This window comes from Symphalangus syndactylus, chromosome 3 (assembly GCF_028878055.3).
Source record: "Symphalangus syndactylus isolate Jambi chromosome 3, NHGRI_mSymSyn1-v2.1_pri, whole genome shotgun sequence".
NCBI lineage: Eukaryota > Metazoa > Chordata > Mammalia > Primates > Hylobatidae > Symphalangus > Symphalangus syndactylus.
In genome coordinates, this window is record NC_072425.2 from 138,623,596 (window position 1) to 138,639,862 (window position 16,267).

The 16,267-nt window shown below is 42.2% G+C and overlaps 1 protein-coding gene across 2 annotated transcripts in view; it reads left to right on the forward strand.

The window, feature by feature from the left end:
* The window catches only part of SORL1 (sortilin related receptor 1), a 289,661-nt gene that overhangs the window by 188,321 nt on the left and 85,073 nt on the right, over positions 1–16,267 (forward strand). For both annotated transcript variants that reach the window (XM_055273513.2, XM_055273512.2), the window contains exons 13-14: positions 10,922–11,100; positions 12,604–12,790. In XM_055273513.2, coding sequence (XP_055129488.1) covers positions 10,922–11,100; positions 12,604–12,790 — 366 coding nt within the window. The remainder of the gene's footprint in view (positions 1–10,921; positions 11,101–12,603; positions 12,791–16,267) is intronic.

Sequence of the window (16,267 nt, forward strand, 5' to 3'; positions counted from 1 at the left end):
TCTACAGCACTATGTTGTTGACAGCACAATTTGTGATCTCTGGATATGAGTTAAACTTTTTTTTTTTTTGAGATGGAGTCTCGCTCTGTCCCCCAGGCTAGAATGCAATGGTGCGATCTCAGCTCACTGCAACCTCCACCTCCTGGGTTCAAGCGATTCTCCTGCCCCAGCCTCCTGAGTCTGGGATTACAGGCGCATGCCACCACGTCTGGCTAAATTTTGTATTTTTAGTAGAGACGGGGTTTTACCATGTTGATCAGGCTAGTCTCGAACCCCTGACCTCAGGTGATCCACCTGCCTCATCCTCCCAAAATGCTGGGATTACAGGTGTGAGCCACTGTGCCCACCCTGACTTAAACTCTTTATCTCCAAAATGGGAATAATAAGAACCTGTCCTTTCTATCACAAAGGGAGATTGTGAGCAAGAGGGCAATTAATAATAATGGCCAAATAATTAAGTGGAGGCTCTTTAATTTGTCCTTCTTTGCTTTGTGTCTTTATTACATAGAATGACTAATAATAAATAGCAATAATAATAATAATACATGAGTAACAATTACAGAATGCATACAACTTGATAGCCATTGACTTTTGGTGCATTAGGTTGGTGGGGGGTCTCATGGAGCTGGAAGGGGTGTTTAGAGTTAACTGCATCATTTCACAGATGAGAAAACAGGCTCAGCAAGGCAAAGTAACTTGCCCAGGGTCATTCCCTTTGTTAGTGACAGAGACAGGATTGGCACTTGGGTTTTTAGATTGCATCCTGCATTCTTTGCAATATATTGTTCTGAAAAGCAAAACTGTCAAGAGTTTGTAACGTCTACACGCTTATGTTCTGATTTTATCAGACCCAGTCCTCTGATTACCTTTGGCTCGTTTCTGAATGGTTCATGTTAGGTCAAGCTCATGCTGGACCACACTTCTCCGTTTGAGCTGAACCCATTAGATGGATTGGTGAAGGATCTGGAGAGGGCTTCTGTAACTATCTTGTTTATTGCGAGGACAAAGCTTTCTTTTTCTTTGCTCCTTTTAGAAATGGGGCCAGCAGTAAGTGAGAGGTGGGTGGTTTGGAAAAAGAGATCTTAGCAGCTGTTTTTTTTCCCTGTGGTTAATTTGACATGTGCTGAGCAGCCTGGCCTCAGAGAAGGAGAGAGAAGCAAAGTACTGGTATTTGGCATTCCACCTGGCTGTTCTCTGTTCTGTGTAGCACTGGTTAGCTGTTTCTTTAGAGGCAGTACTCCGAAGAGGTCCTGTCTGTATGCAGCACTTTGTATTCATATTCAGATTGGTGTTTCTCAGACAAGACCATCACAGAGCACAGTACTTCCCACATTTGTGCTATCATTTATATACCCATTAATTTAATTTTCATTTCACATGTTCAGCAAGCACCGATTGTGCCAGGTGCTGTGTATCTATAGATGAATAGGATGCATGCCACCCTGTAGTTGAAAGGTGGGCGAGGAAACAATTGTAGTGTTTGGTATACTGCTATGTGTGTAATACACACGTAGGGGACATAGTTTGGCTTCCTAGGAATACATTTCATTCTTTGTATGGCTTTCAGATTTCAGAGTCAGTTCTCAATTTGCCTTGTTTAACTTCTCTGAAAATTAAATTTGCATTCCAAACTGGCTCCTCTGAAGGAGTTAGTGTGATTCTAGTCCTCTTACACCATCTGTCGGTGCATATGTGCTCAGGGAACGCAGCGTCATTCTGCACTAGCTGGAGCAAAACATGATCAGGAAAATAAACTTGCTGCCAGAAAATCATAAAGCCTTCCCCAGACATTTTGAAATGACTTGGGGGTTGTAGACTTTGGGGGATTATGGACACTGTAGCATTCCTCTATTTGTATAGGTTTCATTTGGAGGTGTCTGTTTGAATAGTTCAAATAAAGCATCTGAAAATAAGAAAATACATACAAGCCTCCTATTGACAGGTGCATGTGTCCCACATAACAACCTGAGCTTGGCCTAAATCTGTGTAGCCACCTGGCATTTACTCAGTGTGTTGTTCACAGAGGTATTTTGCTTCTTCCCCTGCTGCTCTGAAAAGCAAGAAATAATATTCAAGTTAGTTGATACTCTCAAACTACAGTGGTGATTTACTGTGATACCCATGCTTCTGACAAGAGGAGAGGAGAGGTTGCTTCTGACAAGACTGGGTATCTGTTGCTGGGCTAGGGCTTCAGGCCCCTTCTAAGTTTGGCCTCCCCAGTCACAGAGATCTCTTTTCCTTTATGACTCATAGCATGTATAGGCTGTCTCATTCATTTGGCATTGATCATATTCTGACTCCTTATGTTAGTTACCTTTACATGATGCGCCTGAATTCTGCAACTCATTAGTAAGGTCTTTGGAGGTAAATATTTCTGCTCGATATAGGTTACCAGGCACTTAGCAAATATTTGATTGAAATAGGTCATGCATACTTAATCATCCAAGATTGCTTATGGTTTTTTTTTTAACTGATTTGTAAAACTAGAGGAGACCTAGCTAGTGTGCCAATTGCACAGCTCCAAGGGGACCACTGCCATTGTGCTCCATGTCAATGACAACCCCTGGAGTGGAGGCTCCCTGGATGTGTGCAACCTGGTGGTACCCAAGAGACACCAGAGATGACCTAATCCACTTTCCTTAGTTTTCACATGAGGGAATAAGAGATTAGACAGGAGTTAATGCCCACGCTGGAACTTGAGCATATTTCTGTTAGGAATCATTTCAGGTCAATTACACAGACAACTGTTGAACATCTACAATGAAGCAGATGCTGTGCTAGATACCGAGGATGCAAAGGCGAGTGGGGCACTGATCGGGAGCTGCCTGTGCCCACTGTGGCTCTGTGATGTTTCTGAGCCGGATGCAGAGAGAGAGGCTGGGAGGAGGGGGTTGTTTGAAAGAGGGCTTTCTGCTCTGATTTTACCCATCTTTAGGGAGGAAGGCCAAGTAAAGTAGCAATAGTAACTCAAATAGGTGGTAGTGGGGACAGAAATTGAAGCATTGCTCAAAGTAAACAGGGTTTTTTTTTTTTGGTTGATGTTCTTTTAAGTTATGCATGTCTTTCTCTCCCTGATTAGCACAGATATCTAGGAGTTGACTGTTATTTGTTTCAGCTTCTGCCTTGAGTCTCCTCTGAGATTGTTACTTTTGTTATTGTTAATTGAAATTGAGAGCAAGAAGTGGAACACTTTGTTTTGCTCTTGTGTCTACATGTCTGAAACGGGTAAATAAGAACCTGCACTGGGGATCCACTTATTCATTCAGCAAGCTGCTCCTGTGAACCCGCCCACGGGAGGCATAGGAGCAGTGGCTTTTTCTTCAGAGAAGGAGCTGTTGCATGTTTGCACCCTGACTGAGGAAGATTCAAACACGTTTGTCAGCTTGATCACGGAAGTTAAGATCAATTTCTGTTTCTTCACTGCGGTTTGCTTGTCAGCGTGATGATATTATTCGTAGTCAGTAGTAATATTTTGAACTTGCCCCAAAGCATCTTTTTTTTCTAAGATATCCAATTTCATAGGGGCTTCTCTCTGGAAATCCTGAAAAGCCCCTGAAAAGACTCCACTCAGCAGAGCAGCTGTCTTTTCTGGACCTGGGCTCTGGAAGCAGCCCCACCGTTCCAGAATGTGGGAGGCAGTGGTTAATGTCTTCACTTGCTTGCAGCACCTCTGAATGGTACAGTTGCCGGGAGAGCCACCCCTGCTTTATCCTAACCCCTGTGGTTTTTCTGCCCCTTGAGGAATAGAGAAGCAGGTGTTCTTATCACCATTTTTTGTTTGTTTGTTTGTTTGTTTGTTTTCTGGAGTGCACTGGTGCGATCTCGGCTCACTGCAACCTCCTCTTCCCAGACTCAAGCAGTCCTCCCATCTCAGTTTCCCAGTAGCTGGGACCACAGGTGTGAGCCACCATGCCTAGCTAATTTTTATATCTTTTTTTTTTTTTGGTAGAGACAGGTTTCGCCATGTTGCCCAGGTTGTTCTCATTTGAACTCCTGAGTTCAAAGTGATCCACCTGCCTTCCTAAGTGTTGGGATTACAGGTGTCAGCCACCAAGCTTGGTCTTTATCACCTTTTAACTGTTACGAAACCGAGAAACGGGGTTAAAAAAATGCAGTGCAGTTTCTTTAACTTCCTTCAACAAGTGTTTATGAATAATGCCATTTCTGTGTGCTAGGAAAGATTTGAGGTGCCAGGGGCAGAAAAGTAAGAGGTCTTATTCCTGATGAACAGCAATCCAGTAGGAAACACTCGCAAAATCAAGTCACTGAAATATAGTGAGGTATAAGATTATGGAGAGTCCCGGTGCAGTGGGAGCCAGAATGAGGGCCAGGTGGTGCTATCTGGGGGACAGAGGAGGACTTCTGGGAGAGGAAACCCCAGCTGAGCCTAAAAGGATATAAGGCAAGGTCGGAATGCTTTTCCCGGACTAGAGAGACCTTGAGCAAGGGCCAAAGCATGATCAGTGGGGAATGTGCATGGCTCTTGAGTATTAATAGAACGCAAATTTCCAGGTGGGAAGTGGTGAGAAACGAGGCTGGAGGAAGGTATGTGTGTAGAGGCCAGGTCCTGGGGGACCTCACCTGTGCCTTGCTAAAGAGATTAAAGTTTGCTTTGAGGTGATAGGGTCCCTTTAAGGGATTTTGTTCGGGGAATAACATGGCTAGACTTGCATTATAGAACAATGGATCTGGCAGAATGGAGAGGATGGATTCAGTGGAGAGAGACTGGAGGTGAGAGCTGATGCTGGGGTGTGTTTAAGGACTAAGTCTGCAGGGCGTGGTTTCTGATTCACCTGGGATGATGGGAGAAGTGATTATACCACTCATAGAAAGGCAGAGGTAAAGGAGTAGGCTTGCAGGGCCGTATATTAAATGCAGACATGGACAGGTTGAATTGAAGCCTCTGTGGTGTGTCCAAGGGGCGATGTCCAGCAGGAATCTGGACATATTACAACATCCGGTTCAGTCTTCCACTACCCTTTGCAAGAATTTTCTCCATGCCATCTGTGATAGACAATCTTTTGTTCTATACTTGAACATTGCTATTAATGGGGAATTTGCCATATCAAAAGGTGCTTCCATTTTACTTTGGGACAGTTTGCTGTTCATTTGTTCACTAATTCATTTGTGAATCAAAGTTCTCTGGTAAGGGAGAGCCCAAATTCTCCTCCCTCCAGCTTCTATTCGTGGACTTAGTTCTGCTCCCTGGAGATGCACAGTAGATATTTCCTTTTGCATGAAAGCCTTTCAAGTATGTAAGGACCCTGTCATGTTCTCCTGAGTGTCTGCCATTTCATGATGAATATCCCCAGTTCCTTTCCTCATATTCTATAGATCCTCAATCTCCATCTTCTAGGTTCTCCCTTAGGTCTGCCTCACGATGTCAGTGCCTTAAAATGTGGTACCTGGATCTGACGCCAATAGCCTGAAACATGCAGAAGACGTTGAGATTTTGCCTTCACTATTCTGAACACTCTGTATCTATTAATAAAAACCTCTGACAATGTTTACGTTTTTAACAGCCATCTCAAACTGGTGGCTCCTATTAATTTTTTTTTTTGAGAGGAGGTATCATTTGCATACCACAGGATGCTCAGATATTGACTACACCATTTAATCAGTTCTGAAGGGTGCATGTCAAGATGTACAGTATTTCCATCACTCCAGAAAATACTCATGTGCCCCTTTCCAGTCAGTGCTCTCCACCCCTAAACCCCTGCCCCAATTACAGGCAACCACTGGTATGTTTATCACTGTAGCTGCCTATTCCAGAATTTCATTTGTTTGTATGTTCTGTATTTGGCTTCTTTTACTCAGCATAATGATTTTGAGATTTATCCATCTTTTAACTGGTATCAGTAGGCTGAGTTCACTTTAACTAAAATACTTGAGATCCTTCTTTCTTGTGGATCTTATTAAAGACCAGATGTTCGCTGTCCTGTATTTGAGCAGATAGGTTTTTGAAACTACGTGTGGAGCTTTATTTTTATTTTTGCTTATTTTTTTTATTTGAATTGTATTTTTGGCATTTATTTATTTTTATTTATTTATTTTTTTGAGATGAGATGTCACCAGGCTGGAGTGCAGTGGTGCCATCTTGGCTCTCTGCAACCTCCGCCTCCCAGGTTCAAGCGATTCTCCTGCCTCAGCCTCCCGAGTAGCTGGGATTACAGGCGCGCACCACCACGCCCAGCTAATTTTTGTATTTTTAGTAGAGATGGGGTTTCATTTTGTTGGTCAGGCTAGTCTCGATCTCTTGACCTTGTGATCCGCCTGCCTCGGCCTCCCAAAGTGCTGGGATTACAGGCGTGAGCCTCCGTGCCCGGCCCTGGCATTTATTATATTATTTATACAATTAGCCTTTTACCCTTTGCAAATTTGGCAGATTCGCTTTCCGGATCCCTATCCAGATCATTGATAGATGTGTTGAGCTCTGTGAGAACTAGAAGTCTTATCTTGGGTTGAGATCAAACTATATGTCAGCACTCTTGGGATGTGCTTATTTTACCATCAGTGAATTTTATCTGACTATGTGGTCCACAAAGATCTTCATGAAAAAAAGAATGTTCTGTGTCATTGTCCTGTTTTTCAAATCAAGAATTACCACGAGGAAAGGAAATGGAGTTAGTCTGTCGTGACTTGTGTGTGAAACCATTTGGGTTCTTAGCCTTGACCTCCTTTCCATCTGAGTGCTCTCAAATAAACTGTTTCATAATCCATTCTTGAAACCACCTTTTCTTCATTAAGGAAATAAAAGTATTTTCCCCATTCTAGTTTTTGAGATCTTTGTTCTTCATAATTCTTCTAGAGATATTGAAAAGGATGCTATAATCATCCTATCTTTAAGTCTTTCAGTTCCTTAGAATTTGTTTTGTACTCATTTTCCTTTAACTTAAATGGTTTTTCTTGTCCAATTTGAAGATTATTTTCCTTGATAAAGGTAAGAGCAAAATAGAAAATTTTTTTTTGTTTTTTTTTTTTAGACCCAGCTTTACTACTATGTTGTTATTCAAAGATTTTTTCTTTTTTTTACTAACGAAGTCTTTATTTCTTTTGTTCTCAGCTTTCCAATCAGCCAGAAAACAAAGTATTTTCGATTCAAAGTTCTAGTAAAGATAGACAGAACTGGGTGCTGGTTTTCATAAATGAATGAATGAATGAACAAATGGATGAATGTATATCAAGTGCTCTGTTTTTTTTAAATTGATACATATGGTTATGTCTGCTATTATTTATTCTATTGGCCATCAGAGCAATGATCCTATTCCTTTCTAATTCTTTATAGAACTTGCCAGATAACCAATCCACTGACCCACCAGTCTGCCAATTATTTTGGTAATTTGAAACATAAACCTTGATTCATTTTGAACTTACCTTGCTACTATTCCAACAGACTACTGGCTATGAGAATTACAGCTAGAATTAGCTAGCAGTAACTGAACTTTTTGCTCTTGGTTATATGACTTTTTTTCCCATCTTGAATGTGTTCTTTAGAAACCTGAACTCATCAGGAACCTTTCTGCATAGCTGCCTGCTAGAGTCCTAAGTTGGGTATCGACCACACTTCTTCCTTTTAGAGTATCTGTGGTTATATTATGTTTTATTATTATATTACCTGACCTTCCCATCTTCTTGAGAGTTTTTGGCCCTGGGATTATGTCTATATTTTTATCTGAACAGTTTGATTTCTTCATTCCTAAAGGCTAGTGCCCTATATCCTTTTTCATAACTTAAGAATGCAAAGATGGGCCAGATGCGGTGGCTCATGCCTGTAATCCCAGCACTCTGGGAGGCTGAGGTGGGTGGATCATTTGATGTCAGGAGTTTGAGACCAGCCTGGCCAACAAGGTGAAATCCCATCTCTACTAAAAATACAAAAAAAAAAAAAAAAAAAAAAAAAAAAAAAAAAAAAAAAAGAATGCAAAGATGACTTTGTTTCTTCACAAGGTTCTTGTCACTTACTTTTACCAACCCAAGTTCTCCTTTGGGGGTCAGAATTCAGTCCAAAATCCGTGTTCTCTTAACTGTTGCTGTTGATAAGACAAGAGCCTTTTCCCGAAAATTCTGAAGAGCACCGTTTTCTGAATGAGCAGTGCATTTTCAGATACAAGCTATGCTTGGTCATGTACCTGCTTGTTATTTCATTAATGAGTTATTATCAGAGTACTCTGGGAACTCTCAAGAGATGGGGTGATTCATTTCCTGAGGTTATGTTGGGTTCGAGGAGCTCTTAGAATTAACTTGGCAATGTATACATAGATGGACTTTAGCATTACTCTACTGAGTGAGCAGATTTCTACCATCATGTCTGGATAATAGGTTGACTCTGTTGGTTCAGTTTGCTTTAAAAGTAATATAAACCTTTAGCTTATCACACTGATTACAAGAAGGAGACTGAATGAGTTAATTTATCCAGATATCTGCTTCAAAATTTTCTTAAACCAAAAGCATATCTGCCAGGTGAGATTTCTTCCCTTGTGAGAGATTTGTAGGGGGAGATTACTTAGTCTCCCAATGACATTTGTTATTCTGCCTTGTAACCCTACCAGTTGGTTTAACCCCTAGCCTTTTTGTAGCAGTTTTTTTTTTTTTTTTTTTTTTTTTTTTTTTTTTTTTTTTTAGGCAGGGTCTTGCTCGGTCACCCGGGTGGGACTGCAGTGGTGCAGTCATGGCACACTGCAGCCTCACACTCTTGGACTCAAGCAATCCTCACACCTCAGCCTCCAGAGAAGTAGCTGGGACCACAGGGGGCACCACCACATGTGACTAATTTTTTTAAAAAATTTTCTGTAGAGATGGGGTTCTCATTATATTTCTCAGGCTGGTCTCAAACTCCTGGCCTCAAAAGATCCTTCCGTTTTGGCCTCCCAAAGTGCTGGGATTACAGGCATGTGCCACCATGCCTGGCCAAATCAGTTTTAATAATCTCAATATGAGATGAAGTGTTTGGATGGAGTGATGTCATGAGAAGATTTATGTCAAGGATTAGAATCACAAAGGTGTAAAACTAAAATCTCAAAAACATAAGAAAGGTGAAAGAAAATGTTTTGCATATAATTTGGATTTAAGAAGGGCCCAGAAGCCCTGTGATTCTAAAGGAGGCTTGAATTGAGTGATTTCTCATGTCAAGCATCTCACCAGCTCACTGGGTGATAAAACAAGTGCTGGGCAGATTTTCTTCCTTGCCTCCCTCTCCCTCCCTCTTCTCCTTCTCCTTCTTTGATACCAAAGATAATGTAAAATCAGTGCAGTTACTCAAATGCTGCTTAGTTTTTCAAGGGCTGGCTTCCTGGTTCTGTTATAGTCTGTCTTGGAGACTTTCCTCAGTATATACTTTCCTTCAACTTTTTACTTTTTGATTTCTAAGACCACGGAAAAGTTGGAAAAACCGTATAAAGAACACCCATGAAACCTTCACCTAGAGTCACAAATTGTTAGTATTTGCCAATTTGCTCTATTTCTATCATTGGTCTATTTATCTATCCTGTGTATCCATCCATTATTTTTTAGCTGAATCATTTTAAGGAAAGTTACAGACATCATGCTCCCTCACAGCTACTTAAACGTGTATCTCCAATAAATAAGGGCATTTTCCTATATAATCACAATGCCATTCTCACACCTAAGAAAATTAACATGAACTCGGTATGACTTATAGACTATGTTTTCTCAGTTGTCTCAAATTATTTATGGCCACTTTTCCCCTTCAATCCGGGATTTAGTCAGTCCTGAACTAAACCCTGGATTGGATTTACACATTGCAAATTTGTTTACTCATTGCATTTGGCTATTATACTCCTTTAGTCTTTTTAAATCTATAACACATTATCTGCCTTTTTTGTTTATTTATTTGGTTTTTGTGGCCTTGATTTTTTTGAAGAATCTGGGGCAGTTATCGTGTAGAATATCCCACATTTTGGATTTGTCCAATTGTATAGAATAGTACCCAGAGGATGTGTTATTCTCAATGCTTTATTCAGGAGGCACCTAATATCAAGTTGTCCTGCTATTGATGTTTAGTTAAGATTGTGACTCTCTGATCATTCATTGTGAGGATTATGTTTTGTAAAATTTTATTTCCCCATTTGTAGTGAATGATTTGTCTGTTCAGACCATCTGAACATCCTGGCCCCAACACTTTCACCCAATGGTTTTAGCATCCAGTGATGATCCTTGTGTGATTTAGTTATTGCACTGGGGATAATTTTTCTGTAATTACTATTATATTGTTGTTTCCAACCTTTATTAAATGTCATTCTAATAGAAGAAAAAAATTGGGGGTTAGGCACGGCGGCTCGTGCCTGTAATCCCAGCACTTTGGGAGGCTGAGGCGGGCAGATCACGAGGTTGGGAGGTCGAGATCATCCTGTCTAGCATGGTGAAAGCCCGTCTCTACTACAAATACAAATACAAAAAAAAAAATTAGCCAGGTGTGGTGGCGGGCACCTGTAGTCCCAGCTACTCGGGAGGCTGAGGCAGGAGAAAGGCGTGAACCCGGGAGGCAGAGCTTGTAGTGAGCTGAGATTACGCCGCTGCACTCCAGCCTGGGTGACAGAGTGGGACTCCGTCTCAAAAAAAAGAAAAAAAAAAAAATTTCTCTTTTGCTCCTCTGTCTTTTAGTATCATTAGAGACCCATGTCCTATTTTCATTCAATGTGTAATCTGTTACCATCATTTTTCTTTCTTATGTTTGAATTCTCCTAAATTTGGCCAGTCGGAGCCCCATCAGGCTGGTTCCTGTGTTCTTTTGAGATGACTGCATTTATTTCTGAGCATTTCCTTAAACTTTCCCTGCCTTAGCCCAGGATCAGCCATTTCTCCAAGGAGCCCTGCTTCCTGTTCCTGGTGAATATTATATGGAAACCAAGCCTTTGCCTTAGAGACTTTAACTGCAGGGATTCTCTTACTTGCATCTGGGCAGATACAGTACCAATGAAGGGGAGACCTGGAAAACATTCATCTTCTCTGAGAAGCCAGTGTTTGTGTATGGCCTCCTCACAGAACCTGGGGAGAAGAGCACTGTCTTCACCATCTTTGGCTCGAACAAAGAGAACGTCCACAGCTGGCTGATCCTGCAGGTCAATGCCACAGATGCCTTGGGTAAGTTGCTGCCTCCTTGGACCTTTTCACATGGATATGTGTGGACTTCCTGTTATGTGCAAAGCACCAGTTTAGATACTGTGTACTCAGAAGAGCCTGAGATTCATTGGGGGAGATGGGCCCATAAGAGTTAGCAAAAAGCATAGGGAGGTAATTGAAGGCCTGCTCAATTCTTAGTAAGACTGGGTGTTATTCTTTGTATCTTAGTTTCCTCATGCAGTTCCTGGCACATAGGAAGTTTAAATATATGTCTGCTGAATATGTAGATAAATGCATGAATGAAAAACATATTTCCAAATCAGCAGTGCCAATTGGACGTATTCAGTGAGTCTGCCTGACTCTCTGTAAGTCAGTGTGCCAAGCGATGCAGGGTCCTCTCAAAGCCATCTAGGATCTATTTGTGATCTGCTAGTCTAGATACAGGATGCATAAGTATGCAGGGAGAAGTGAAACTCTTCAGCATCGTCTCCCTGCTTCCCCATGTTATCTTACCCTTTCCTACCTCTCAGCCTTGGCTAACCTGATTCTAGCTGCCTGGAATGCCCTGTTTCTTCTCACCTCCACCCATTCAGCCTCCCCTACACTAAATCCTTTTCATATCTCAGGATCCAACACACTTGTGGCTGATATCCCAACCAGAAGATGTCTCCCTTCTTCTCTATGTCCAGAACTTAAGTGTACTCATAACTTTGTGTCTGTCACTTGGTGTGTTGCACCTTCCATTGACTAGATTATAAAGCCCTTAAAGATAAGAACTTGCCCTGTGCATATTACCTACTGGAAAGCCCGATAGCCTTACAGTCAGTAGGAGTTTAATAAGTTTACTGATTTGCATGGCATTGAGTCAAAAGTTGTGTATCAGCTTCGGGTAGTATCTAATCTGACTGAAGACACATATATAAGAGACACAAAGTGCCAACATAGACATGGGCATACTTTGGAATGCTTGCAGAAAGCACCCTACTTACATTTCGATGAACGTGGCAGATGGAGTGACGGTGCAAGGTATCTTAGCATTTTCCAGCCTCTTTCCATGGAGATCCTCTACCTTCAAGTAGGGCCAGCGAGCCCTCCATTGCCTTCGGGCCACACTACCAGTTGTGCTCTCACTGCCCAAGGAAGCAGGCCGGGAATATTAACCCCCAATGGTATTGCTCATCAAGGATTCAGCCATTCCGCAGTTCTCTAGGAGAGAAACACTTCTGAGTACTTGTTTCTAAAGGGCACCACTGACTCTTCTGTAATGTTTCAGAAATTTGGATAGTGCCTAAAGGTGGCTTGCTTCTTCTCAACCTTTCCAGGCAAATGTCTGCGTTTCAGGTATCCTTTTCATTGGCACAGGGCTGCCCAGCTTCAAAGCAAGCCGACTGGAGGGTCTGTGTGCTTGTGGGGTGGCAACAGATAGATAGGAAGTGGGGGTTGAGGCCAGGCACCTTGAGGCACAGCAGGAAACCCTACGTGGGCCTGCCTCTAATGCTTTGTGCTGTGTTCCTTTTTCCTTAGGAGTTCCCTGCACAGAGAATGACTACAAGCTGTGGTCACCATCCGATGAGCGGGGGAATGAGTGTTTGCTGGGACACAAGACTGTTTTCAAACGGAGGACCCCCCATGCCACATGCTTCAATGGAGAGGACTTTGACAGGCCGGTGGTCGTGTCCAACTGCTCCTGCACCCGGGAGGACTATGAATGGTCAGTTCTTCTTTGATGGCTGGGGACTGAGTTGTGTTTTATTCACTCAGCAGTGTTGGGGTAAGAGACTAGGCATGGTCCCTTTCCCTGAGCAAAGGAAGGGAACAGAAGGAAACAAGTATTTGTGAAGCATCTTTTATGTGCCAGGAACTGTGCTAGGCATGTTTCATGTAAGTTGTTTTCTTTAGTTCTTGCAGCCAGGTAATATGGTAGAGGTGTCTAGGAGAGCTGCAGCTATTTCTTCGGGAATAGATAGCGCTGGGATTTATCTCTATTAGGGTAACCCAAAAATATGCTGAAGGTTTCATTGTTGATAATCCTTCTCCTTAGGACCCTATTCTAGAGGAGATTTATTTCTTTATCTGAAACGAGGGGATGTTAGTGTGTGTATATGTGTGTGTGTTTGCATCATTTATTATTCCTTCAGCAAAATATCCAAGGCACTGCTGCGAATGCTAAAAGTAGGAGAAGTGACTTGTGCATGGCTAATTGGCACAGGAGGTAGATGAGAGCAAGTGCCTCAGAGGAGGAACTGGTACTTTCATTGTGACTATTGAAAGGAAGGAGAGGGCTGTGGATTGCTGTTGGAGAATGAGGGAATTTTTGGAAGAAGTGCTGTTTGAGCTGGGCTCTCGGGGAGCATCTGTATTTGCAGACAGCAGTGTTTTGAGACCATGTGTCTGCAACAGGCAGGTGTAGAGGCAGCAGGGTGTGGCTGGGAGTTGAATTGGGATGCCTTGTTGGGTGTATGACATGGGGATGATAATTGGAGATGAGGCTGAAAAGATAGAATACAGTAGAGTAGAGAGACCTTAGAGGGGATGAACCTTATTCTATAATTAGGAGGAGGCCTTCAGGGGCTTTTGAGGAGAGTTGATGATCAGAAAGAGCTTAGCTGTAGGAAGAGGATTCTAGTAGCAGTGTACGCAGGATCTCAAGATCTCAGGATCTCCTGGACAGTCACTGTAGTCTATAATTCAGCATGAAATCATTGTAGTTTAGTCAGGAGCACCAAGAGAGTCATGGGTATTTAATATAAATACACAACTCATCTTTCAGTGGTTGCTGAGGCACAGAGGAACTAGATTTTGCTTTGGGCAGCTGTACTTGTCTTCACTAAAGCCAGAAACCTCTGATGTGTTCTAGACCAGAGGTTGGAGCATGGTCATATAGTAAATGTTTTAGACTTTGTAGGCCATATGGTTTCTATGATCTGCATTACAGCTCCTCACTCTGCCCATGGCAGTGCCCATGGGTGAATGAAAGCAGCTCTAGATGAATGAATGTGGCTGTGATCCAGTAAATCTCTATTTACAAAAATGACCAACCAGGTTCGGCCACTTCTGTTCTCGACCAGTGCTTCTGAAACTTTAAGGTGCATATGAATCCTTTGCAGATTCTGCCTTGGTCACATGCAGATTCTGCCTCAGGAGTCATGGGGCTCTGCATTTCCATCAAGCTCCCAAGAGATGTGGATGCTGCTTATCTGTACATTCACCCTTTGAGCAGCAAGGCTTAGAACACAGAAGACAGTCATTTCCTTAGAAAGGTGTGTGCTCCCAAGGTAACGACATAGACTCTTTAACAGCAAAAGCACAGAGCTGGCTGATGTTCCTGGTGACGTCAGTTCCATGCTGTTTGCCTTCTGCTCTTTCTTAGACACTTTTGCATTATAGTCTAATCTAATCTGAGAGCTTTGTTGGCCTCAGGTAGTCCTCCCCAGACCAGCTTGAGACTGGAGAGGTCCTAATCCCTGAAAAGATCATAGTGCCCTCTGTCTCCCCTCTTCCTATCCCCAATATGTACTTCAAAATAAAATTAAGACTAAGTAAAAAATAGGTAAGAAAGTCTAACAAATCTTTGGGTTTTTTTTTTTTTTTCCATGACATTTAGGCTTAAAAACAAATAACATTAAAATTTTCTCTCTTGCCCTACATTTCCCCAACCCCCACCAAAAAAAAAAATTCACAAAAAAACAAAAAAGAAATAGAGCTTGGTGTGCCCTCCTGGGTAAACTGGCCTGGGTCCTGCTGGTCTACCATGCCCACCCCATGTGCCTTGCTGGAACCTGCTGTATGCTCACCCTGCTTGTATGTGGAGTCTTTTTATTATAGACCAGTAAAACCATCTGCTCTGCCCCTCATGGAGTTGGGTTGCAGGCCAAATGAGATTGTGGGGTGATGACCCTCTGAAATGGTAAGGGGTATATGGATGTCAGCTGTTCCCCACTCCACCCCCCATTGTTTCTCTGCTTGCTGTAGCTGCTGGAAAGCAGCCAGCCCAACTATATGGCTCTTGGAGATGTTTGATGGCATTGGACTATGGCAGTGAGAAGGAAAATGGTCCCAAGATGGACGTCAGGAAATGAGATGAGAACGAGCAAGCTTATCGTATCTTTCCATTAGTTCAGGTACTGGTTGACAACTGTGTTTGAACACCAGGTTATTTCTGATAGTCCTTTTAGACCACACTGGGAAGCCCAGCTATTGGCCCATGTTTCCTGATTTCCATGGTAGATTCTTTTATATTCTTGTATTTCTCGACATTGCCAAGTCGTACAGCTTTCACATTCTTGACTGCAACCCCTAGTAAATAATACATTTTCTGTTATGACCCTGTACTTACATATGTATGTGTAGATACACACATATAATTAAAACACAAGGTTTAGGAGACAACAGTGACTTTTAAATGTATGATGGGGCCTTTTGCAATCTTTTGCTCTTTTTTGGGAGGGGAAGAATCTGGTCTTGGGCCTCCCAAGTACTTTCAGAGTCCACTAGGTCATGACCTATGGTCAAAGAAAGCTGCCCAGGAAGAGTGCTTTGCTATTGGAGGCAAATAAGTAATTAGCTAATGCTTTACCTGGTTCCTAAAAAGATTTAAAGTGGCCATTCAGTAATAACGAACTGAGGTAATGAAAGAGGCATGTTTGATACAGTGACAAAACTGCTGCCTTTTGAAAAATTCTTACAAATTATTAAATGTGGATTATGATATAATGCACACAAACCACTCTCTGTGTATCTGTTAATACTTTTTGTGTCAGAAATGTTTAATAAATATTTGGAGTTTTTCTTTTTGTTTTTTGTGTTTCTGAGACAGAGTCTCACTCTGTCACGCAAGTTGGAGTGCAGTGGTGCAATCTTGGCTCACTGCAACCTCTACCTTCTGAGTTCAAGCTATTCTCTTGCCTCAGCCTCCAGAGTAGCTGGGATTACAGGTGTGTGCCACCATGCCCAGCTAATTTTTGTATTTTTAGTGGAGACGGGGTTTTGCCATGTTGCCCAGGCTAGTCTAGAACTCCTGACCTCAAGTGATCCACCCACCTCAGCCTCCCAAAGTGCTGGGATTACAGGCATGAGCTACCATGCCGGGCCTAAATATTTGTTGAATTGAATAGAACAAATAAATGTGTTCCGGTAGAGCACATGAATGTGGAATATATGTTCTGTTCTATAATTTTTTGAATATATT